Consider the following 24,953-nt stretch of genomic DNA (forward strand, 5'->3'; position numbering starts at 1 on the left):
AGTATATGTATGTATGCAGTAACTAACCACTGATCACAGAACATTTTTACTCCAGTCAATCTCTCAAGGTAGAGAATGTCTGCATCAGAGATCCATAAAAGAAAACCAATACTATGTGTAGTACATGCTGTATAGCCTTTGCAGATATTTTCTACTGCTAAATTCATATAGGTTACTAACTAATACAATTCTATATAAAAAAGGAGACAAAAACCTTTAGCTGGATGTTGATAAACCTAAATGTCCAGATTGCACTAATTAATAATTCTAAAGTAAAAAGCCTTTTTGTTAAATTTATTATTTTTTTTATTAAAACATTTTTTTTTTTAGCTTTTTGAACTTTAAACTCCCAGGGATTTTTACCAGTCCAGTATCTTTAATAATAAAACTTTTTATAGAAAAAAAAATTGCAATAACCTTTGAAAACATGTCTATAGATTAAGGACTATCGTGTTATTCAGTGGAATCAACATTCATGAATACACGTGAATACCTGCACGAGTACATTAGTTTTTGCAGATGAAGAAACGTACAAACATCCACCATCAGAGGGCTCCATTGTCCCCACCATGGATCAAATATATCTTTTTAGCAATAAATAATAACAAAAAACTCTCAAATACTTTATAACAAAAAAGTGTTTATTTGTATATCTAGAGATCCAAATACTTTGGCATTACAGTACATGACAATATCATAGCTTTAACACATATCTCACAAAGGTAACTGTATGGCTTCTGAACAGCGCAAAAGGGACTTTTCCAGTTTTTCACAATTACTGTTACATTTTCCCAAAATAACACTGAGGGTTTCAAATTCTATTTGCTTGAACAAGCAAATGATAACTAAAGAATGAAGTGCTACTTAATTCCAACACATCTGCCAGACAAGGCATTAAAGCACTGAAATTGTTATATAAAATTTAAGAGAGAGAGAGAGAGAGAGAGAGAGAGAGAGAGAGAGAGAGAGAGAGAGAGAGAATAATTGTGTGACAAATATTAACTATGCTATCCACAACACATGCTGGTGTATATGCATGAGTTAACAGAGCCTGACCACTAAAATAAAACATGAAATTATTATGAGGTTGTGGTTATAGAGCTAAAACAACACACGTGCACATAGACTATTATTTTGTCTAACTTACTTTAGCAATGATTGTCAGGTTTGTAAAAGCCATTTAGATTTTTTTAAATACAAGTTCACTCATTTAAAATATACACAAAGCATATACATGGTTCTGTCATAAACAAAAGAAGTGTATACTTTCTATTAACAATGATTCAACTTATATAAATATGAGAAAGAGAGAGAAATATTAGTGCATGATGAAGATCATCTCCATCACAGCAAAATTACATTATTTTTCCTGCCTCAACAGCAGTTTTGTTTTACCTTAAGAGATACAAAATACAATAAATTCATATCAGCACTGAAAAGTTTGTGGTGGATGGTTAATTTTGGAGTCTTTGTATTTTTTCTTTCATTCAGTTTCACTGTTTTCATTGTCAAATTGCTAGCATGCATACTGTACCTCTCTCCCTACAATCAAAAAGAAAAATAGGCTGCATTTTCAATCCATGAGCACAATTCACAAGTTGCATAGACAAGAAGCCCAAAGGCTCTTGATCGATACTGCTACATTTGACACGTTACATGGCAAAAAATATATTGTATTGCTTTGTCATTCTAAAAACATACGTATATTAACATCAATATCTTGACCTGTTTTAATTTCCTTCGTCGATGCATACTGTGTAAGCTCTGGGACAACGCTAGGACCTCAAAAACATCTGGCTTTATTAAGACAAACCTAATTTATATTCTGCAGTGAATGTACTCTTTAGTTTCTAATATTTAGTCTCTATGATTAATTTGGATTGCTTTCAGTGAGTCTCTATTTAAAGATTAAACAATTATACAAATAAAGAATATAAATTAGGTCATTACTAATGTACATCAATATAAACTGCTGTAGCTCAGTTGGTAGTCCAGGCACCACATTATATTCCCTGTGTTTAGCTAGGCTTTGGTTGAGGCAACGTGCTTGGGGCTGCTGTAATTGGGTGTGACCTTGACGTGTATGAAAAGGCTGGCAGGAGAGAGGCTCGAACTGTCTGATCTGAGAAGCCGCACGTGTCTGTAACCTGTAAAACAGATATAGAAACAAGAATTTCACATCAGAGAAATTAGTATTTACAGGCTAACTTTCAACCTAAGCTTTACTTGGAACAATAAATACTGTCAAAAATACTGAACATCTGTAAAAACCCTACTACGTTGGGTTAAGTATAATACTTGCAGACACATAAAGCCATACCAGAAAAGTGCACTTTCTGATGCCCATGCTGCATAACACTCCTTAAGAGTGTTATCCCTAAAAGGGTATATCTTAAGTGAGATATACCCTTTTCCACGTAGACTATAGGAACAAATGTTTGTGGACACCTAATCATAAGATTCATATGTGCTTTTTGAACATCCCATAACACATTTAGATCCCATTAGCTGTTATAATAAACTCCACTCTTATGGAAAGTTTCCCCACTAGATTTTGGAGGATGGTTGTGGAGATTTGTGCTCATTCAGCTTACAAGGGTCTTAGTAAAGTTAGATACTGATGTAGGGTGAGGAGGTCTTTATTGACAAAGGAGGGAGGACACAATTCCTCCATACCAGGGACTACATGCAGCAAGCACTGGCTTTAAATGTCTATTGCACCGTCGTGATTCAAACTTGCAATGTCTGGATGATAGGGTGAATGTTGAAATTTTTATGATGGCACTATGACAGAATGGGTAGATCAGAAACAGTTCTTGGGTTACTGACTGTAATGAGATTCTCTGGGTTTCCAAGTTTTTCCACTACACATGCTGATAGACACAGTATATTGTAATGTATTATAGTACATTCTACCGCCTGCTCGTGTTGAAATATACCTGTGCGCATGCTGGTGAATGGTAGAGTGAACTGGCCGAGGAATTCATTTCGTGCTGTGTAGTCATGATCCTCCACTACAAAACGAACTAGGACCAGCTGTGGCACATGCAACAGAAACTTAAAAGTGCAGTCCCACCTGGGGTTAAAACCTGGGTAAAAGCAGACAGGAGAGAAGATAGAATTAATACACACAATCACACATACACACATACTCTTTCACTTACATACTCACTAAGGTATCTAATCACACCCAGGAGTTAAAAATAACAGCTATTGTGCATGCTCATTAAGAAGTGATGACATGCCGTTATTGTCAATGCGGTGTGTCTTTTTCTTGTTGTTATCTATGGAAGCCCCGTGAGTCTCCACCCAGACCAGAGGGTCTACAATAGAGTTGAGTTTCTCTGTGTCTGGTTTAGGCAGCTGCTGCGCTGAGATGACCTGCAACACAATACACAAATTACACAGACCGAGTGGAGGAAAATTTCTCAAGCTAATTCATTTAATGGCATATTCATAGGTTGTTATCTTGCTCTAGCCTTTTTCTTCGAATGTTCAACCACAAATTTAATTATGTGACCCAGGTGTAAAATGTCCAAGATATCACTTCTGTGTGAAGACATATTTCTGCCAAATGGATCTGGGTGGGTCATAACAACCTCCTGGGAGATTCACATCTAGCCATAACATAGTAGAGTTATTAGCAAAGATGATCTAATACATTATATCTGAGGTGGTAAGAGCATTTAAACAAACAACCTTTATGATGAGGAGTGTAGGGTTGTGTCCTGGCCCTCCCCCAGTGTTTTCAGGATTGAACTCGGAGTCAGGCTGGCACAGGAAGCTGGGCTTTAGTACATATCCGCAGTGTCCATTGGGTAAGAAACGCCCCTGATTTAAATCCATCTGCTCCCCAGGTGTCTGGAAGTTTAGCGCCACTGTAAAAAAAGATGACGAGTAACACATTGGTATGCTTGGATGGATATTGTGTAGAAAATGGTTTATGAAATTTTTTTTATATATTTTCATAATTATAAATATTAAATAATTTTTTTTTACATTTCTAGATTAAACTTTTGTTTTTAAGAATGAATTAAAATTCACCAATCTGGCAGCCAGCATTCCACATGTCCTGTGGGTTGTAGTTGGAGGACTGCAGGCGCTGACCAGACGGGTAGATCCTGCTCAGCTGCCGGCTATTATGCCGAACAAAGTTCTTCCCTGTAAATTGAAATTGATACATGCAATCTGTAACACAAGTTTTCTATAGGAATTTTTTAAGAAACTATTATTAAACTTTACCAACTATTAAACAATTTATACACATATATATTTATGACATTTAATTAAGGAAACTTTAAACATCAATACACACAGACACACAAGTCACCTGAATTTTTTATATGTTTGAGAGCTTTGCTTTCAGAGAAGGAGGAAATCTCAATAGGAGGTCTCTTGGCTGCCTGATCAAAACCTTTAAAAGGAACACTGCAGGTGTACACTACCAGGTCTGAGAGCGCTGGGCTCAGCTTGGACACTTCTGGAGAAGAATCACATGTACACTGGAGAGCAATGGCCAGTCAGGCACACATCAGACACACACACACACACACACACACACACACACACACACACACACACACACACACACACACACACACACAGACAAGCATACAAACGTAAATAACTGGAAGACTTGAAAACAAAAATACAGACATAAAAGGCCTCACATGAGCAGGACAATGAGCAGTGAGTACATACATATATTTTCATAAAAACATACAAGGCAAATAAAATACAATCAGCAAATAACCAGGCAAAAACCTCACTTTCTTGCTCTCTTTCTTTGCTTTGACTTTGCCCTCTGCTTTACTCTCGTCTTCTTCGCAGCTGGACTCAGATGAACTGGAGCTCTCCTGCTCCACTCGCCCCTTCTTTCCCTTCACCAAGATTTTCCCTTTCAGCTCCTAATAATGAACGAGGAATTAGAGAGTCACCAAATTTACATTTTTATTCAAATTAAATGAGTTACTACTATCAGTTGCAAATCCCAATATTTGAAAATGCACAGTCATAGCACATATCCAGCAAGCCATCCAAAAAGGCATAATCGGCCATTTTGTTAACATAATAAAATAATATCAAATCACTCCAGAGACTAAGAATGCGAAATGAATGAACCTCATTTCAGATATAAACTTCTAACCAGGAAAAAGGGTAAAGGTTTGTGCATGAAAACTGCCTGGCTGCTGGACTAACTGGCTGAGAACATGGATACATTTATTTATACAATATGATATAGTGTAAAACTCTACATATTTTTACACACATATGCATGCACACGCACATGCACACATACACACAAACACACACACAAGAAGTTAAATGTACGTAACTGTGATTTCTGACACTGTAACCATAGTATTTTATGACCACAGACAAGATGAGCACAAGGAAGAAAGTCAGAGCAAAACTAAACATGGAATCAAAATCTAACCAAAAATAAATTAAAAAAGGCATAATTACATAGTAGTTAAAAAAGAAAAACGTGTAAATATAAGGAAAACAACAGAGATTCAGCATACAGCTGGACACGAATGTCAGTATGGAAATATATTTTCACAGTACCTCTGGAGAGGGAAGGCTGTCATACTGGTGACTGTTAAGAGGTTTAGTGAGTAGTTTATCCCCTAGGATAGTGTGTAGCTGCTGGGCCATGACTGCCTGCTGTTCCACTGAGCAGTGATTCTCCAGAGACAGTATCAGAGGGTATGGAGAAGCCTGTGCAGTGTCACAGAGCAGTATAATACAGAAATTGCTTAAACATAGGCAGAACACAATTAGAATTATGCTTTATCTATGTTTACCATAAGTAATTTCACTGTACTGTATCAAACATACATTTTAAGTAATACACATACATATCAAATCATAAATATAATAAATAATAAACAAAGCAATACAAAAGCATGCACTATCTTGTATCATTCTTTATGTAATATAATAAACTTTTATCATTTTAACATGATGAGCATTAAGGTAACTATATTTTATTACAATACCCTGTTCCCACCTTAAATGCATACTCAGCAATGGCCTCCACCACCTCCCTGAAGGGCACTTTGGAAGTAAGGGTGTGGCCATGATAAATTACTGGTTCTCTATCTCCATCCCAACAATCGAGCTCAACACAGCGGCAGCCGTTGCTAAGAGCTCTGTACAACACACACACACACACACACACACACACACACACACACACACACACACACACACACAGGAGAAAAAAGAAAAAATGGCCTTAACTTTAAATGTCAACAAGTGCTGTGTTTATGTATAAATGTGGGTGTTTTACCGTATATACGGCTCGGCACTGCTCTCGCTCATGACCTGATCTTTGGTAAGGTAGGTGTTGTGGGAAGCAGAGATGAAATAGTGACTAAGCGGTCGGCTCATATCCTGGTACACTCTGCCATGCTCGGGATTGAACACAACATTTTCCTTTGACAGCATGTACATGGTGAACCCATTGGCTGTCATGAGCTGGTTTTTTCGAGCTGTAAGAGAGAGAACAGATGCAGATGTTGGTTAGGCTTAATCAAATAACATATTAGAATGTTTTACAATATGTAACTTCTTTCTTAATTCCGATCATTCTTAAATCAGACACAAAATCTTGTACATTTTGTATATTTGTGATATAAAACGTCTGATGCTGTATACTCAATTAATAATATATTGATAAATGCCAGTTTCAAACTTTATAAGTCCTGTGTGGCTCACAAGGGGGTCTTACCAAAAAGCTTGTGAAAGCGTGATAAAAAAGTTCTATATAATCTATATAATGAACTTTACATAAATCAACCACTTAATAATATTCCTTTATAAACACACATTTAAACTGAGGTACATTTTCTCCCTTGTTTAACCAACATTTCATTCAATGTATTACATTAAAAAAATATATTATAAATATATAATAAATAATAATAATAATAATAATAATAATAATAATAATTCATTTTCATAAGTCATTTTCTATGCATTTTACTTCAACTGGTTTATACAGTTGTTTTTTTTCTCCATCCGATGGATTTTAGATCATATTTTACCTTTTTTTCACCTTTTATATTATAGTAAGTCGCATCATTGTCTTTGTGCTTAAGGTCACTGGTCGAAATTATGCTACTAATGGACAAAGAACGAGTGATCAAACCCCATTAAATAAAGAGAGCCAACAATAGAGTGTCTCTGAACTCTGAATTGAAGTAAGCAGACACTTGCATTAGTAAATGGACAAACAGCAGCATGAAAGTGGTTGCACTATTTTTTGTGAGTGTATAATAAAAGACATTGTTTTACCCCACTCATTAAGTTCATAAGTAAGGATGAGACTCTGTGCATGGACGAGAGTGTTGTCTTCTCCCTGGTCTTTTAGAAATTCACGCAGGTCCACAGTGGACAGCACACGGCCATTTGAGGAGTATTCCCGAAACACTGCATCTAACTCGGGTCGACGCAACAGCTCACGACAAAACAGCTCGATCTCACTGTGGTCCAGACGATCATCCGCTGACCGGTCACATTTCTGTTACATGTACACAAACATGTGATCAAACAATGTTTAAAGGCTACAGGTGCCCTAGAGTTATAAAATAATATTCACTGGGCCGTAAATTCCCTTAAACTTAAAAAACATGATTTTTTAAATCGAGTATTATAATCAAATGGGTCACTATTAGAGATTGGATTTGGAACATATGTTATAATTCACATTCGCATTTGAATCTTGCTCCATACACAAATCCTGAAATTCCATTTATGCCCCATTTGTGATGAAACTACACGATATGGACAAGGCTTGTGGACACCTGAGCAGATTTGCATATGCTTTTTTGAACATTACATTCCACATTTAGTCCCCATTAGCTGTTATAATAACCTCCCCTTTTCTGAGATGTTCCACTAGATTTTAGCATGTGCGTGTGGAGATTTGTTCTCATTCAGCCACAAGGGCATTAGTAAAGTCCGGTACTGATGTAGGGTGAGGAGGCCTAGGGTTCTGTCAGCGTTCCAAATCATCCCAAAGATATTCAATATGGTTGAGGTCAGAGCTCTATAGCAGACCACTCAAAATCTTACACTTAAAACATATAAAGCATATCTTCATAGAGCTGGATTTTTACATAGGAACACGGTCATGCTGGAACAGGTTTGGGTCTCCTAGAAAAGGGAATGTAATATTACCAAATCCAAAACCAACTTTGTGGTAACAGTTTAGGAAAGAACAACATAATGCTAAAAAACTACAATACTAACCTTAACTATACTACTAAAATACTTTTGGCTATATAGTGTAGCTTAAAGCTGCTTGGAATGGCAGCAGGATATGGTGGTATTTCCAAAGTGTGTATTCATAAATTCTGGCATAGAGATTTTTTTTTTTTCTAAATAAACGACAGCTGAAATTATTCAGGAAAATTAATACTATTACATTTCCATAACACTAATGGACAGGAAAAAATAACATTCAAGTAAAAATAATATAGCATATGGGCATTGGTTCACAAAATGAACAAAATAATGATGGTCACTATACCACAAAAGTCTAAACAATAGAAGTAGGAGTCATGTAACCTTGTACAATCTGAGGGCATATTGCTCATCGAGGTCTATGTTGATCATCTGGAGGAGCCTCTGCACTTCTTCATAAGTCATCTTCCCATCCTGGTTTAAATCTGCCTGCCTCAGGTAGCCATGTATCCAGGTGAGAACAGTTAGGGTTTAATACACAACATAACCATGTTATAAGTTTATGCAGTAGCAGTATAAGACAATATCAAAGCTGAATTGATTGTATCTAAGTTGCATGCAGATAGTGTGATCATATAACCAAACAGATATACACATAATTATGTTCTATTTGTATTCAAGTAGGCCACCATCATGTTCTCTATTAAATTAACTGTATAAAGCTCTGTCAGTCCTATCTGGTTACTTGTTTTGTAGAAGGTTGCAAAAGTTTCAACTCTTGAAAGCTGCATAGAGCACATTTGGCAGAAATGATCAGAAATTGTACAGATTGCTGTCTTTTATGTCACCTGTTCTTAGGCATGACAACATTAACAAAGGCTTATGCCATCAAGAAGGCTTGTGTAGGAATATTTATACAAAAAATAACAGTGTGAGCAACGAAGCAGGACAAACTATATGCTTTTATTGCAAATCAGCACTTTAGTGCTAAAAGTAAATAGTCCACATTAACGGTTTGATGGCAAAAAATGAGTGTCACCCACTCACAGCAATGCTCTAAAGAACGACAGTATATATGGATTTTTTTGTCACTGCAGCAGGATGGACAATCTGCAAGGTTTAATACAAAACAGCCAAACTCAATATTCAGATTTGATAGAGATTAAATACTTGGAGATCTATTGGTTTTAAACGTTCTCTCTATTTGGCCAGTTGAATGCTATAAAGGATATTGGTCAAGTTTCTCAGTATGACTCATGTTGTTTATTCGGTCCTGCAGGGTGCAGATCCCCCGAGCCCAGTGCTGTGCCTCCTCTGCACTTTGACATTGCAAGTCTAAACTCTTCCTCCCTCCCTTAAAGACGATGGTCAGACACTGCTTCTCTGGGACAGAATTAGCCATTCTTCGCAGGGTCTCTGACTGACAGCCCTCACGCACACACTCTACTTCCATTATGGAAACTGAGGACAGAGAACACAGAAATGGTGTAAAAAAAACCTCAAATATACCAAACAAACATTTGCAATCAAACAAATACAAATAATAAAGTAAATTTAGAACGTGTAGAAACCTGTAGAACGTGATGTATTTAAGGAACAAACGTGGAAAAAAATTATAAACCGGACAAACTTCTATATTTGCATATGTGTACTGTATAACCTGGTTTTGATATACAAACACACAAATATGGGCCCAGCTAAACAGCATGTAACCACTGTAACTATAATAAACTGCTCTGTCCAAAGTAGCTGACAGAGAATCTTTCTCCATACCAGCAGAACACTTTGAGGTTATGCAGTGGAAAGGGGATACAGCTCTCCTTTGCATGAATTTTTAAGAGTTCATGGCTTGGACTTAAATATTTCACCTCACTGTTACTTTTGTGTAGTATCCTTTGCTGAGTTTAAGTTTAATCTACTTAAGAAAAAGTATTTCACTATTTTGACCATGCTGTGACATTAAACCTAATGATGGATGCTTATAAAATTACATTTTAATTATTATCTAACAAGTCTTAACATTGTCATAAAAGGGGATCAGTCCAATGATTAGTAATGGAAAAAATATATAAATAAATAAATAAATAAATACATATATATATATATATATATATATATATATATATATATATATATATATATATATATATATATATATATATATATATATACAGTGAGGAAAATAAGTATTTGAACACCCTGCTATTTTGCAAGTTCTCCCACTTAGAAATCATGGAGGGGTCTGAAATTGTCATCGTAGGTGCATGTCCACTGTGAGAGACATAATCTAAAAAAAAAAAAATCCAGAAATCACAATATATGATTTTTAAACTATTTATTTGTATGATACAGCTGCAAATAAGTATTTGAACACCTGTCTATCAGCTAGAATTCTGACCCTCAAAGACCTCCACTACATTTATTATCCTAAATTACATGCACCTGTTTGAGGTCGTTAGCTGCATAAAGACACCTGTCCACCCCATACAATCAGTAAGAATCCAACTACTAACATGGCCAAGACCAAAGAGCTGTCCAAAGACACTAGAGACAAAATTGTACACCTCCACAAGGCTGGAAAGGGCTATGGGGAAATTGCCAAGCAGCTTGGTGAAAAAAGGTCCACTGTTGGAGCAATCATTAGAAAATGGAAGAAGCTAAACATGACTGTCAATCGCCCTCGGACTGGGGCTCCATGCAAGATCTCACCTTGTGGGGTCTCAATGATCCTAGGGAAGGTGAGAAATCAGCCCAGAACTACACAGGAGGAGCTGGTCAATGACCTAAAAAGAGCTGGGACCACCGTTTCCAAGGTTACTGTTGGTAATACACTAAGACGTCATGGTTTGAAATCATGCATGGCACGGAAGGTTCCCCTGCTTAAACCAGCACATGTCCAGGCACGTCTTAAGTTTGCCAATGACCATTTGGATGATCCAGAGGAGTCATGGGAGAAAGTCATGTGGTCAGATGAGACCAAAATAGAACTTTTGGGTCATAATTCCACTAAACGTGTTTGGAGGAAGAAGAATGATGAGTACCATCCCAAGAACACCATCCCTACTGTGAAGCATGGGGGTGGTAGCATCATGCTTTGGGGGTGTTTTTCTGCACATGGTTTTAAGAAGAGGATGACCGAGGCCATGTATTGCGAGATTTTGGGGAACAACCTCCTTCCCTCAGTTAGAGCATTGAAGATGGGTCGAGGCTGGGTCTTCCAAAATGACAATGACCCGAAGCACACAGCCAGGATACCCAAGGAGTGGCTCTGTAAGAAGCATATCAAGGTTCTGGCGTGGCCTAGCCAGTCTCCAGACCTAAACCCAATAGAGAATCTTTGGAGGGAGCTCAAACTCCGTGTTTCTCAGCGACAGGCCAGAATCCTGACTGATCTAGAGAAGATCTGTGTGGAGGAGTGGGCCAAAATCCCTCCTGCAGTGTGTGCAAACCTGGTGAAAAACTACAGGAAACGTTTGACCTCTGTAATTGCAAACAAAGGCTACTGTACCAAATATTAACATTGACTTTCTCAGGTGTTTAAATACTTATTTGCAGCTGTATCATACAAATAAATAGTTTAAAAAAATCATACATTGTGATTTCTGGATTTTTTTTTTTTAGATTATGTCTCTCACAGTGGACATGCACCTACGATGAAAATTTCAGACCCTTCCATGATTTCTAAGTGGGAGAACTTGCAAAATAGCAGGGTGTTCAAATACTTATTTTCCTCACTGTATATATATATATATATATATATATATATATATATATATATATATATATATATATATATATATATATATATATATATATATATAGGGGAAGAAATTAGTTCACTCAAGATTACACAAGATGTTTCGGCAAGATTAAGAAAATGTCTACAAAAAGTGAATTATTAAACGGGGTGGTGTAAAACTCTAATAACTTTTTCTCCGAAATTAGAATAGACACCCTTCATCCTTGTTCCAATTTTTTTATGATTTTTTTAAGAATCCATTTGAATTTTTAATGAAATTAATGAACTGATTAATTGTAACACAATAACTAACAAAAAAAATGGTCTTGATTGCATTCATATTTCATTGATGATTTTTAAAATGCGATTTTCTTTACAATAATAAATTAGAAGAACGTAAATAAAACAAAAAGTACTATGAATTGTACAAAAAAAAGTACAATTACAGAAAATAAACACACCAGAACACTGTAACAATAGAACATATAGTTTGTTACAGTACTTTCTTTCCTGATGTGCATACATACAGTCTGTCCTGCCCACATCACAAAATAACATCACTGACTACAAGCAATTGAAGACCAAGTTTCTATGTACAGGCTGCACTGCCTCCGGGGCAATGATTATCCTTCATATAACCCATATGGAACAAACCACAAAAAGAAAGACCAAACTCTTCCCACCCCATCATAGTCTCTAATTAGTTGAGTGGAACTTACAGGCCTGGTAGAGATACCCCCTTGTTTGAGCTACAAATAGACTAGCCTGTAATAAACAGTCAGCACTGTGGCACAGTAGACCTGCCTATTTCACTGTTTGCACACCCATAATTCAAGATCTTATTTTTAAACCTCCACCTTACTGAAAAAGCTCCCACACTGCAAGCTTACACAGCTGAAGCATCTACCGGTACTTTTATCTTCTCCCCTCTATTAACCACAATCTGGTTCCAGTTAAAGTATCAAACATCAAGAATATTACATTTATAAGACTCCATGAGAATGATCTGGAACTGACCCCTGTACATACAAATCCCACTGCTTTCTAACTCTAGGTAGGTAGACTTACAGGTTTTGGTCTTGCTGAAGGTACCATTGGATTCACAACGCACTGTGATGCCATCATCCTGCAGCTTTAACATGCGTTTCCTCTGCCAGCGAGGGGAACGCAGCTTTAACATAGTGGAGCCTTGCAGCATGGTCTGTACATCTCCGTCATCCTGGAGACCTGAAAAAGAGAAAGACTGAGGGGGATGTGGCTTTTGATCTGGCAACTTTTCCAACCACGTTTTAAAGGGTTGTGAATAACAAAGGCTTTTAAACAACCTTAATTAAATTGCTCCCAAGGCCTGTTACTTGGCATAAGTCCCATGTGCTTACTAAAAGGAATTGCAGCACAGACTAAGAGAACTGATTGCATTGAATAGTGGTCCTCTTCAATTCACTGTGCATCTAAGCAGCATATTAAAAACAGTATGTGCAATTTCAGAAATACAAAAAATAATCCTGACTTTGTCCAGATCTGTTTTATTTACTACAGACATGTCGGTAAACTATTATAAATCCTTTAAATGATAGCATTAAGCAATGTTTTGTCTTTTATCTCGTGCTCCACAGCTTGAGATTATTCAGCTTGAACTTTTCAGAGAGAGGAAAGCCTGTATTCTCGTCTAGGTTAAAAATGTTTAGTGTATTTTTCTATTATATGAAATACAATATCTCTTTCTTGAAAACCTACACTGTAAGAATGAATAGATTGATCTCTGAGGATCATACTGTCAATTTACCCACATGAGATAAGTATTGTACTCCAACATACCTCGTTTTACATGAATAAAAAGCTTAATTGCTTTCCCCCAAACTACACCCTTCTCCACTGCAACCAGATGTGCTTTCACAAAATATTCAGTCTGCTTGTAGAGGTTTTGTTGTTATTGTTTTTCCTGTACTATGTAAACAGCTTTGGGTTACTTCCCTGTATGTGTAATAAATGAATGCACTCTCTCTCTCGTTTTTATCTATGTATATATCACTCCTATAAAGACCAGTGGCTAAAGCACCACTGTAACATTTCTGACACACCTTTAAAATAAACAACTCAATCTGTTATCTTCTAAACATGGCCTCTGGTCAAAGTATTTTCACATCTACCTGTCATTAATCACTACCAACTCTCAACCAATGTGCTTAAAGTTCAGGTATCCTCAAACTACTCCATGCAATGAAATAAAAGGTGCTCTTATATATTAGTTTTATATATTGGTTTAGAATAGGCTGCAAGAAGTTTGCAAGATAACAATAGTGATGCATGCATATAATAACGATGATGATGATAATAATAATAATAATAATAATAATAATAATAATAATAATAATAATAATAATAATAATAATAATAATAAGCATTAGCCATGATACTGGATGTGCATTTGTTTATTCTCTTTTCCTACCTAAATTCCTCAGAGGTTGCTCCGTTTGATGTACAGCGTCCCTCTTCCTGTGCTCGGCCTTTGCATTGTCCTCGCTTTTCAGCATCACACTTTCTGCGGTCTGTGCGCTTTTCAGCAGCGCGTCCTCCTGTTTCAAAGCTTCAGATCCCTTGACCTATATTACTAACAGAATAAACGCCAGTGATTTTCTGTCCTCTGCTTTTGGCACTTACCGCATTTATCCGAAATGAAAGAAGCCCCACCCATCGCCAGTGATGTCACAATCGGAGGCAACACTGCGCAATCCGATTACTGGGAGACACAGAAGAGCGCGCTGGTTTCTATAAGATCTAGTTCACTTATATGCTTTCCCAAGTAACTAATGGCTTCTCTGTTAATAGAAATTATTCATATGATAATTTTACCAGGATGTAAACGACCCAAAGATTGTCATAATCCACAATTTTGGAAACAAGATACACAATTACCCAATATCCTGTGCCACATAAGCATAACAAACACGTAAAGAATATAAAACACAAGCAAATCTTTAAACTATAAGGCTAAAACTTGGCATGTCCGATCATGTATTCCTGATTGATGCATGTCCATAAGAACTAGATAGAGTCATTATCTAGGGAACCAATGTATTTGAATGAAATGTTGCCCCCTCGTGTCCTAATGAAGAACTTCACCAATTAAACCTTGATCTTTTTCTGAAGACATAAAGCTCCCAGGCAATTGCATAGGGCCTAGGGCTTGGAGGCGAGGCCTTCATAACCGTAACAAACCTATACTAGTTCACCAATCAAGACAGGCAGCTTAAGACTAGGCTATTTGTCACTTGGATATAAAATGACTTTTACTCACCTCAATTGGAAACATTTAATATCATAGTTTAAATGTGGGTTCCCATCCTCTGAATACATGAAAAGACTGTATAGTAATTAAAAAATCAAACTTTTCTGCATACAGACCTGATGGTGCCGGAACGAATGCATCCCTCTGAGACTGCTAAAGCTAAACAGGCACACAAAGAAAGCATAGCTCGTGACGCAGCTATGTGAGCTGTCATCATGTATTTTTGATTATAATATATTATTAAAATAAACGTAGCCTTCTGCTGAGTCATGTCAGAGCCATTTGAAGATAGATCATTATTTGCAGAGTTCAAAACTGACACATGACTAGTTAAGACTTCAAGTTCACGTTTGTATGATGCTTTGAATCCGAGCTGATCGACTGTACAGTGATCAAGGGCTGACTTTCAAAATACTAAAAAGAAGTAAAAGTTTGTAAAAAAAAAACATCACCCACAGTTATGTGACCATGGCCATTAAATTAGAAGAAAAGAGGAGCCGGTCCAGATGACCCCAGTCCGTGTACATTCTGGGCATTCAATTTTCATTTTGGAAAGAGAATTTAAAAATGAAAAATGTGTGTAATACTCCAGAACTAAAGAAAAACAAGTCATTTCTGGTTTCTTTATGGATGCAACCAGGAAAAAGTGTGTGTACTTGGTGTGTGAATATAAGAAAACAGTGGGGTTCAGCAAGAAATGCAAAAGGATTTTGTACTGAACATGGAGCAGGACTGAGTTCCATATCCGACTTACAAATGATTGCGAAAGGAATCCACCTGATGACATAACAATGTCTATTTACACCCAATCTGTATTTTAACTTGTATCTTAAGCATTCTCCTTCACAATAGAAATCTATGTAAAATAACTCATACCTACTTAAAGAAATCTGCGGGTATTGGGTAACACAACTACCTATATAGAGTGTATAACTGTATAACTATTAAGACTGTATATAAATAATCTGAAACTGCTGTGACCTATTCACCTGTTCCCTTGGAAACTTCCACTGGAAGTAGTAGGAGCATTGACTGATTTGCTATGGCAATATGTTGTGTTTATTTGCGGTTTGTGTTTCAGGCAGGAAAATGTTAAATGGAATTAAAATTCAGGAACAATTCAGGAACAACATGTGCTGTTTGTGGCTGCACTTATAACCAGACGAAGCTTAGTGTGTGGCTCAAAGAACAATGCTATACACACAAACCTAAAGTTAGAGCTGACTGCACTTGCGAGAGTCTGAAAAATGCCTGTCTTGCCAGTAGTATGACTGCATTCTATACTACAGGTCGAGCGATTAATTGCTGACAGGTTACAACCTCGCTATCGGCATCGGTAAAATCAGTCGACCTTCTATTCTTTCTTCTCTAAACCTTTACAGAAGAAACAGTAGTCTTTCTTGCTTTTTATTTTCTTGCCTTCCTTTATTGTACCTATTAAATGTAAAACACAAGTTAGCTCAGATCATGCTTTTACTACTAGCCTAATACTTATAGTAATACTAATAATATAATTGAATAATCATCATTAATCTCACTTCATATTCAGGTGTCTTTAACAACTATGTGCATATATTAAAAAAAATTTTATTACCATGTTGTGATATTGTTGTATGATACAATATGATACGCTGATACTTACTGTATTCATATATTGCAATACACTTGATGGCACTGAGGTGTGATACGAGTAAGGCTCATACAGGTTTCATGGTATGGGTAGGCTTAAGGGGTTACGGTTAGCAGTGTAATTTTAGATGTAATTACATTCAGTAGAAATGCACAGCGCATTGTAAGAAATTATTAAATTAAATGTTTGTAGATATTCATTAAAACACACTTTATTTAACGTGGGTCCTAATCATCCTCATTTTTTTTTTTTACTGAAGTTACTGACCTTCTACAGAATTGCAGCTGTGTGATTACATGAGCACCCTGCAGTCTTGTATGACACCTGATGCTGACACTAAAACCCAAGCTTTATGGTGTGACACATTCAGGCTTTGACTCAGCTCTACATCAGCTTTTAATTAAATTTCTGTTTTAGTTTCCCTTTCATTTTCTTTTCCGTACATCCACAGAGAAATAGGAGAATTACTTGTTTATCTGTAGTATTAGAAGAAAATAAAAATGATGGTCCTTTTTTGTGTGTGTTGACTTTAGTTTTGTCAGAGAACTACCAGCCACGCCTCCCTCCTTTACTCAACACTCTCGCTCAGCCGCTCCCCCCTACTAATCACCTACACCTGTCCGCTTCCTACTAATAACCTACACCTGTCCGCTTCCTACTAATAACCTACACCTGTCCGCTTCCTACTAATCACCTACACCTGTCCCACATTTACCTGTCCCCTTTATAAGGTGCCCATTCCTCCACACTCACCTTTTGATTTACAGGTTACTATCATAGATCATTCCAGACTACCTACTGCTCTGGTTCCTGTGCATCCATGCTCCTTGGTTATGCTTCGCAGGAAGCACTCAGTTAAGTGTACCATTTGCTTCAGTCACATTTTAAACTCTCCTGTGTTTGTATGTTTAGACAAAATAAAGACATTCTGTTTTACTCCCGGTTTCTGATGCCTGGTCTATCCGTGACAAGTTTATGTTGATTTAATATGCACATTTATGTAAATATGTAAACGTACTGATAGTATGGTTTGTATAAATAAAAATGTTAGAAATTATTTGTTTGTGTTTTTATTTATTATGAAAGGTGGAGGGAAGGAGGCAGTGTGTGTCGGTGTGAGGAGAGGCTCCAATATAAATTGTGCCCAAGACCTCCAAATGTCTAGAACTTGGTCCCCAGGGGACCAAGACCCTAAAAAGCGAACATATTACAGATTTAAACATGTTTCCCAGAATCTAGTTTGCATTAAATTACTCAATATTTTTTACCAACATAGTGTAATGCAGATTATTTACCAATTTTATCTGATACTGAAACAGACACTTAATTCTACATAGTATTATGTTGATCTGGACAAAGAATAGTTACATCTGGATCTTATTAGAGGAAATTTTTTATTTACATAGAAACTGAACCCTTAAGGCTTAACAATTACTCTTACAAACTCAGCATTTATTACTACTTTGGTTATGTCTTTTGGGGAACAGTTTCATAAGGTTGTGTTGGTTAACAAACTCGGTACTGTATTATAAACAGTCTGGAAATTATAAAACACACTCCCTGCCTTGGGTTTTATCACAAATAACCACAAATGATCTACTGACTACACTTTTCTACTAAAGTTAAAGTAACAAAGTATGGGCTCAACATGTTTATTAGGTAAAAAGTAGCCAATACTACTAATTGTTTTAGTATCATTTGTGTTAAACTTAATGAGTGAAAGTAAAAAGTTGTCAGAAAAATAGTGAAGTAAAAGGACTGTTACCAGAAAAATCTACTTAAATAAAGTTATAAAGTATTTGCACTTAATTACTTCTCATCTCTGAAAAAACTAAGATATTTCAAAAGAAAATGACAATCAATAAATATTGTGTATTTACAGTTGCTGCAAAGCAGCATCATGGCGCCATGAAAGTTTGCCTGTCTGTTTGTTTAAAATCACTGTCTGTAATATGAAATGTAACTTTGCATATTTTGCTTTCATGTTTCTCTCTCTCTCTCTCTCTCACACACACACACACACACACACACACACAGGAAATAAAAAATGGCGATTATTTATATGATGCTTAGTAGCATTGTATGTTATGCAACTACATGCCACGATAAAGTTTGTTTGTTGAATAAAGTCACTGAAAGATTTTGCTCCGTAGCGCGCGCAACGCCTTTCTCTGTCACGTGACTGAACCCGGAACTGAACTCCGATTCCACAGCAGGTTTTTTTATTTATTTTTTTTAACCAGCTGTAAGAAGACAGCAGACGCATTCGATCCTTCTGTGAGGTTGATCTCGTGTTTCTACTTACATGTTAATTTTGGCTGTTGTGACACTTCGACATCTCATACAGCATTTTCTAGACCTGGGATTGGTGAGATTTCAGTCTCGGTTGAGTCTGAGAGGGAGACTGAAGGTGAGGTGAGTGGACTATTGCTCACCTCACCCCACCTCACTGGCTAATCAGAAGAGTAGCTGCTTTACCCAGAGTCCGTGCAGGAGAGCTAATAAAAACAACAGTTTTATTCCACTTCATATGTTTGCTCTGGCTGGTATTATCCGCGTGGAGAGCTGACACGACCGAGCCCGAGCCTTCAGGAAAATCCTGCAGGGTAAAACTCTTCCAGTGTAAGTGAGCTGATATTCATATCACCACATTACCGCTCCAGCTGGGTTTAGAGACCCAACAGTTCAGTTCAGTTTTTCTTTTTCTTTCCAGTCGTAAGCCACAGGCTTTGCTTATGGAGATCCATTTAGCACGTTTCCCCCAATCCGAGTCTGATGAGTGTCAGAAGCGCTTTCAGGCGGCTGTGGATGTGATCCAGAACCTGCCCAAAAACGGTAAAGTATCACATACACATTCACTGGAAAACAGAGAAACCTGGTTGTTTGGTCTCATATTCAATGTGTTCGATCTTCTCAACTGTATCAGTGACTAATTTACAGCTCTATTCATTTCTAACATGTGTGTGTGTGTGTGTGTGTGTGTGTGTGTGTGTGTGTGTGTGTGTGTGTGTGTGTGTTGAACACACTCAGGTTCCTACAGGCCTTCATATGAAGTGATGCTGCGTTTCTATAGTCTGTATAAACAGGCTGTGTGTGGACCGTGCACAGCATCTCGCCCAGGCTTCTGGGATCCAGTTGGTCGCTACAAATGGTGAGTGTTATAATGTTTATCATGATATCTCGATTGTCATTGTCATCATAACTTTTTGAATAAACAGGTCTCACATTTTTATGTGGCTTGGCACCAGAACTCTGGTTCTACATACAGTATTCATTACCAGTAGCAAAAAATCTCGTAAAATTGTGCAAGCCTTTTATCGATTATTCTGTCCCACCAATTAAAAAGATTATCTTTATGTCAAAACATGTGCATAGCAAAGATAAAAAGTCACTAACATTTATCTTTTGGCAGGGCAGTGTTTCACCAGGTAGAGTTTGCACTGTCCGTGTCCCAGGTTTTCTTAAGTAACCCTCTAGTTAGAACCAAAAGTCTTTTCTGGTTTTCCTACTACTGCTGAGTTCAATTGCTAAATTCAGTGGTCCATATGGTGGAGACCAATCTCTCTCACAGGTGCTATTGATGTGTGTTAGGTTTTAGGTTAAGTATATAAGAGGAGTTGGATCCTTGCGTTTCATGCCCAATGTTACTGGCTGGTTTATAATTGTTATTTTGTCCAATTGTTTTATATGCTGAAAATAAAGGAACTATGTAATGAATGGCTTTAATTCAGAAATAGTTCATGTAGTATTTTTGTTGAAAACCTTTTGAATTCAATTACTTCTTGATTTCTTTATTTCATATATATTATGGCGAAATTACCATAATCGTGTCTCGGTACATAAACGTTTGCCCTGATTGTATGTGGGGTCTCGTTCTCTGCTTTACTCAAAAATGTGTTACATTTAGAAAAATTTGTTACATTAGAAATTTGTTACATTGTACACATACAATATAAAGTTGTGTGTGTGGTATTTGTAAATAATTTTATTATATTATATTGAAATTCACTTTAGGGTTCGTGTTTGGGGGGAAAAAAGCAAAAAAAAACATTTGGCATCTAATAAACGCAGATATTTTCTCTATGCAGGGATGCTTGGAATCGGCTTGGAGACATGAGTCGTGAGAATGCAATGGCTGCCTATGTTAATGAGATGAAGAAAGTTGCTCAAGAGGTTAATGAAGCTTATTTCTGTTGGATCATCTGTGCAAAACTTTGTTGAACTCGATTTTACCAAGTCTCACATAAACAGCTACAGCTAATGTGTTCTTTTCTCCTGTTGTTGAATTAACACATTCTTTTCATTTATCAGGTTATAGACAATATGCCCATAAATGAGAAGACAGCCTCTTTTTACCATTATTTTGAGCCACTCTACCATGTCATTCATGATCTGCCAAGACCACCAGAGGCACTACTGAGTCTGAGACAAGGTGAGTGCGTTAGTGGCCAAGTTTAGTCAACTACTCGAGCAATCTTTAAGTAACTACCTCGTTTATAAATAAATTTTATTTTTTTATTCTATTGTTTGTATAAAAAAAAATGCTTTTAGGACAAATAAACAAAGCCACAATAAAGGAATCAAATATAGTTAAAAATCACATTAATTATGGCTGTTTTTCTGAAAACAGTTTTCACATTGGTCCCAAGAAGCACAAAACATCTAATCTCATTTATATCAATAACAATGACAAGAACAGATGTTTAAAACTATCAATAATGTTTAGTCAGTATGTGAAAGCAAAGAATGTATAGGCTTATATTATATTTGAATGCAATTCAATGCCAGAGGAATAAAATTCAGTCAGCTGTAAATAATTAAATTGAAGCTAATTTTGAGAACATGACGTGTCATTTTATTTTGTGTCAGATATAAATGCAAATGAATCAACTGAAAATCCAGGGCAGGATGTGGATGGTGTTATACACGAAGAAATTACCCAAGAGCAGGTGCAGAAGTTGGATCCTAAACTTGTCTGTAACAATGTGCCTCAGACTGAAAGTTCAGGTAACACTGCATGTGCCTGAAGTCATTTTTTTAGAACATTTTTCTTTGGGTTTGAGTTAATACTATAATTTCAGCAGTAAAAACTTTACTTAGTTCAGGTGAAAATGAAATATATGCAAACATCCTTAGCCAGATAGAATATCTTTAATATCCAGCGTTCGCTTCTTTCTTCTCACTAGCAATACAAAGATAATATAGAGTAGCTAGATGAAATATTTCAGCTACTAGACGTCTAAAATCTCACAGTAAGACTTGTCGTTTATGAAAGTGTGTTACATTCAGAAATGGACAAAGGTCTATGCAGCGTTTGAGTAGTAACAGACCTGATCAGGTTGTAGAAATACAGTTGGAATTTCATTTGAGTGTTTGACTATGACAACATTTTGACTATTTCTGAGAGTATTTACAAACGTCTGCATTGGTTAAGGTGTGCACTTTTGCAGCACAATAAGCACAATTCAGACCTGACATGCCCTGTCTGGTTTAGTAAATTGTAATTTCCGTTGTTTTAACTTTGGTTTAGTAGGTAGGGAAATATAAGGTCTGTTGAAAAAATGAAAACGGATATGTTTATGTGGTGAAGAGAATCTGCGATGCTACGAAGTACACTGTTACCTCAGGACCCATGTACACATGATTAATTCCATACAAACATGCTACATTGTTTACTCAGTATTAAATCAGAGCTGCTCCCTGTGTGTAGATGTGGCTCTGTTGGATGGTCTGGTGCTGACCAGTGACTCTGAGAGTGAAATTTTCTGTGACTCAGTGGAGCAGCTGGACTACATTAAGGTATGAACTTCTAAGATTGACTTCTACCACGCTTGGCAACACCAGCTTGTGCTATTGTTAGACATGCCGAGCTCACCATGCGCTCACTTTACTTGCCTCTTACAAACAGCCAGTTCCTGAACCGTACAGTGAGCAGAATCGACATGTGAACCGCACACCTGCCCTACAGGTGATCCAGCTGGGTGCTGGGCAGGGTGGAGAGGGGGCTGGAAATGGACCTCCACCGAGGAGGAGGGAAAAAGGAAGAGAAGGAATGAGCCATGGTTGGAGGGAAGCACCTGGTAAGTGAGCTGAAAAAAGCTGCACAAGATGGTTGCCATGATTATACACAGTCAGCCTTAATTATTTCTTTTCCTGTGTTTAGGTGGTGTTCCATATAACAACAGTAGACGAGGAGGGCAGCAAGCCTCGGGTGGAGGAGGAGGAGGAGGAGGACACAACTCTGACAGAGGGATTGAAGGACTTCAGGATACACAGGTGCAGGAGCAGATCATACTGGCACTACAGAGGCTCAGAGAGGACATGCAGAGCATGATGGAGCGACTGGAGGTGGTCGAGGGCTTGGCTGCAGCTAATGTAAGGCTCTGCAGCCTTCTCTACAAAGTAATGAAACAATTGGTGTAGACTGTCATGTAGTGAAAGATGGATCCAAAGAAAAGTGGTGTGTGTGTGTGTGTGTGTGTGTGTGTGTGTGTGTGTGTGTGTGTGTGTGTGTGTGTGTGTGTGTGTGTGTGCGCCTTACAAATGGTTTCAAGTTGATCCGATGTAAAATAATGCTACCACATGGGCCACTAGGATCTCAATGGTGTAGTGCACAAATAAAAATGCATTTTTAAGAACATCAGTATTTGGGAGTAATTATCTATTAATTAAAAAAAGGTATAAAAATGTAAGCAAAGTCTTGGTTGAAGAGCTTTCCTTACACATGTTCTTGCAAAAGCAGTAACTTCAGGCTTTTTAATGCATTAAGAATCTATATTTTTTGTTGTTTTTTGAGGACCATGTCTATTGAAAAGTTTGGATAACTGATATACGGTATTCTGTGTCTAATGTGGAAACTGTTAATTTTGCTGCTTTTTTTTTCCCCCAATACATTTTAGGCTCACAATTGGAGACACGTGCAGTTAACATCACAGACTGAGGTAATGTCTAGACTTTAAACATTTCTGTTCCCTCCTTTAAAGTTTCATATTTTGAGAATGAATAACAGGACGTATAAAATGTGAAATGGAAATTCCCCTTCCGTCTGCAGGTGGAGAAATGGTGGCCATTTGATGTCTCTGGTCGAACGTTGCTGCTGCTTCTGCTCTGGCCTTTCATCGCTCAGGGAATGATATTCTGGCTCCGGCAGAGGAAAAAAAAGCCTCAAAATCTTGTGTCCATAATCTGAATGTATCATATGCAAGGAAATCATAATAATGAACAGTATACTATTTGAGGGTGAGTTCCTGGTGCTTAAATGAAAAACGGGGATTGTTTTAAACAAAAGTTTATTTCAAAACGAACGGCATGAAGAATTGACTCCACAGATTCTTTTTGAAATAAACTCGAGGGACATTTGAAATGTTCTGTAAGATTTTTTTTCTGATTCAGTTAGCACCTGTGTGTGTGCCTGCAGCAAAGCATGGACATGGACTGACTAGAGGTCGAGTGCTACAGTGGAGTCATCCAACATGCAGAAAAACTAGTGATACTTATAGAAAGTGTTTAATGCTTGTTGACTGCAGAAACTATTTTTTAAAACATTTAATGGGGTAAATACGTACTGAATAAAGTTAGTTAGAATGCACCATTTTCCAACCCTGATAAACAGACCTTTTGGTCTGAAAGTCATTGATCCAAGAGGGAAAATGAACACACCAGCATGAAGGGAATGTAAGAGTTGTTCATCAGCAAAGCCTTGAATTACACGACTAGCCTTTATGTGGATTTCAGAGCGAGATCAGAGCTGACTTCCTTCACATCATATAAACACTAAGAAATATTTTACTGCATTAATCCATCTAAAAGTACATGTATTAAAACGAGCTGCAGTTCCTCCATGCAAACGCGTTCAAATGTACAAATTTGCATTGGTGAAAGGGATTTCGTTTTTAATTTGCTCTAACAGTTTGCAGCAGGGTTTTTTTTTTTTTTTTTTTTGCAAACATGGGGATTTTTTCTGCATGTACATGCTTTGTGATGTATCTTACAATGCACACAAATACTGCTATAAACAATGAATAATGCAAAAGATAGCAGGTCATGTCAGTGCATTGTCTGCAATCATCTGCTACACGTGCTGTTTGTATCCACGGGGAGTA

At 37.1% G+C, this 24,953-nt stretch overlaps 2 protein-coding genes across 4 annotated transcripts; one reads left to right on the plus strand and one right to left on the minus strand.

The window, feature by feature from the left end:
* Positions 1–620: 620 nt before the first annotated feature.
* On the minus strand, positions 621–15,352 carry plcd3b (phospholipase C, delta 3b). 2 transcript variants are annotated; one of them, XM_083557689.1, is made up of 16 exons: positions 15,338–15,352; positions 14,382–14,543; positions 13,001–13,159; positions 9,426–9,654; positions 8,578–8,707; positions 7,303–7,528; positions 6,296–6,497; positions 6,014–6,155; positions 5,569–5,721; positions 4,770–4,907; positions 4,331–4,502; positions 4,045–4,161; positions 3,700–3,878; positions 3,246–3,381; positions 2,940–3,089; positions 621–2,147 (listed from the first exon to the last, which is right to left on the minus strand). In XM_083557689.1, the coding sequence occupies exons 2-16, from the start codon at positions 14,464–14,466 to the stop codon at positions 2,023–2,025; spliced, it is 2,343 nt and encodes a 780-aa protein (XP_083413815.1). In that variant the 5' UTR covers positions 14,467–14,543; positions 15,338–15,352; the 3' UTR covers positions 621–2,022. The 2 variants fall into 2 exon arrangements, with proteins under 2 accessions (XP_083413815.1, XP_083413814.1); XM_083557688.1 differs by lacking the exon at positions 15,338–15,352 and having other exon boundaries at positions 14,382–14,642.
* Positions 15,353–19,029: 3,677 nt separating this feature from the next.
* On the plus strand, positions 19,030–24,883 carry acbd4 (acyl-CoA binding domain containing 4). Of its 2 annotated transcripts, none has more exons than XM_083555746.1 (11): positions 19,030–19,473; positions 19,565–19,686; positions 19,892–20,002; positions 20,940–21,024; positions 21,163–21,283; positions 21,721–21,858; positions 22,562–22,650; positions 22,760–22,931; positions 23,015–23,226; positions 23,751–23,792; positions 23,903–24,883. In XM_083555746.1, the coding sequence occupies exons 3-11, from the start codon at positions 19,908–19,910 to the stop codon at positions 24,038–24,040; spliced, it is 1,092 nt and encodes a 363-aa protein (XP_083411872.1). In that variant the 5' UTR covers positions 19,030–19,473; positions 19,565–19,686; positions 19,892–19,907; the 3' UTR covers positions 24,041–24,883. The 2 variants fall into 2 exon arrangements, with proteins under 2 accessions (XP_083411872.1, XP_083411871.1); XM_083555745.1 differs by having other exon boundaries at positions 19,058–19,473; positions 19,882–20,002.
* The last annotated feature ends 70 nt before the right edge of the window (positions 24,884–24,953 follow it).

The sequence above is a fragment of the Silurus aristotelis genome, assembly GCF_946808225.1.
Source record: "Silurus aristotelis genome assembly, chromosome: 12".
In the NCBI taxonomy this organism is placed as follows: Eukaryota; Metazoa; Chordata; class Actinopteri; order Siluriformes; family Siluridae; genus Silurus; species Silurus aristotelis.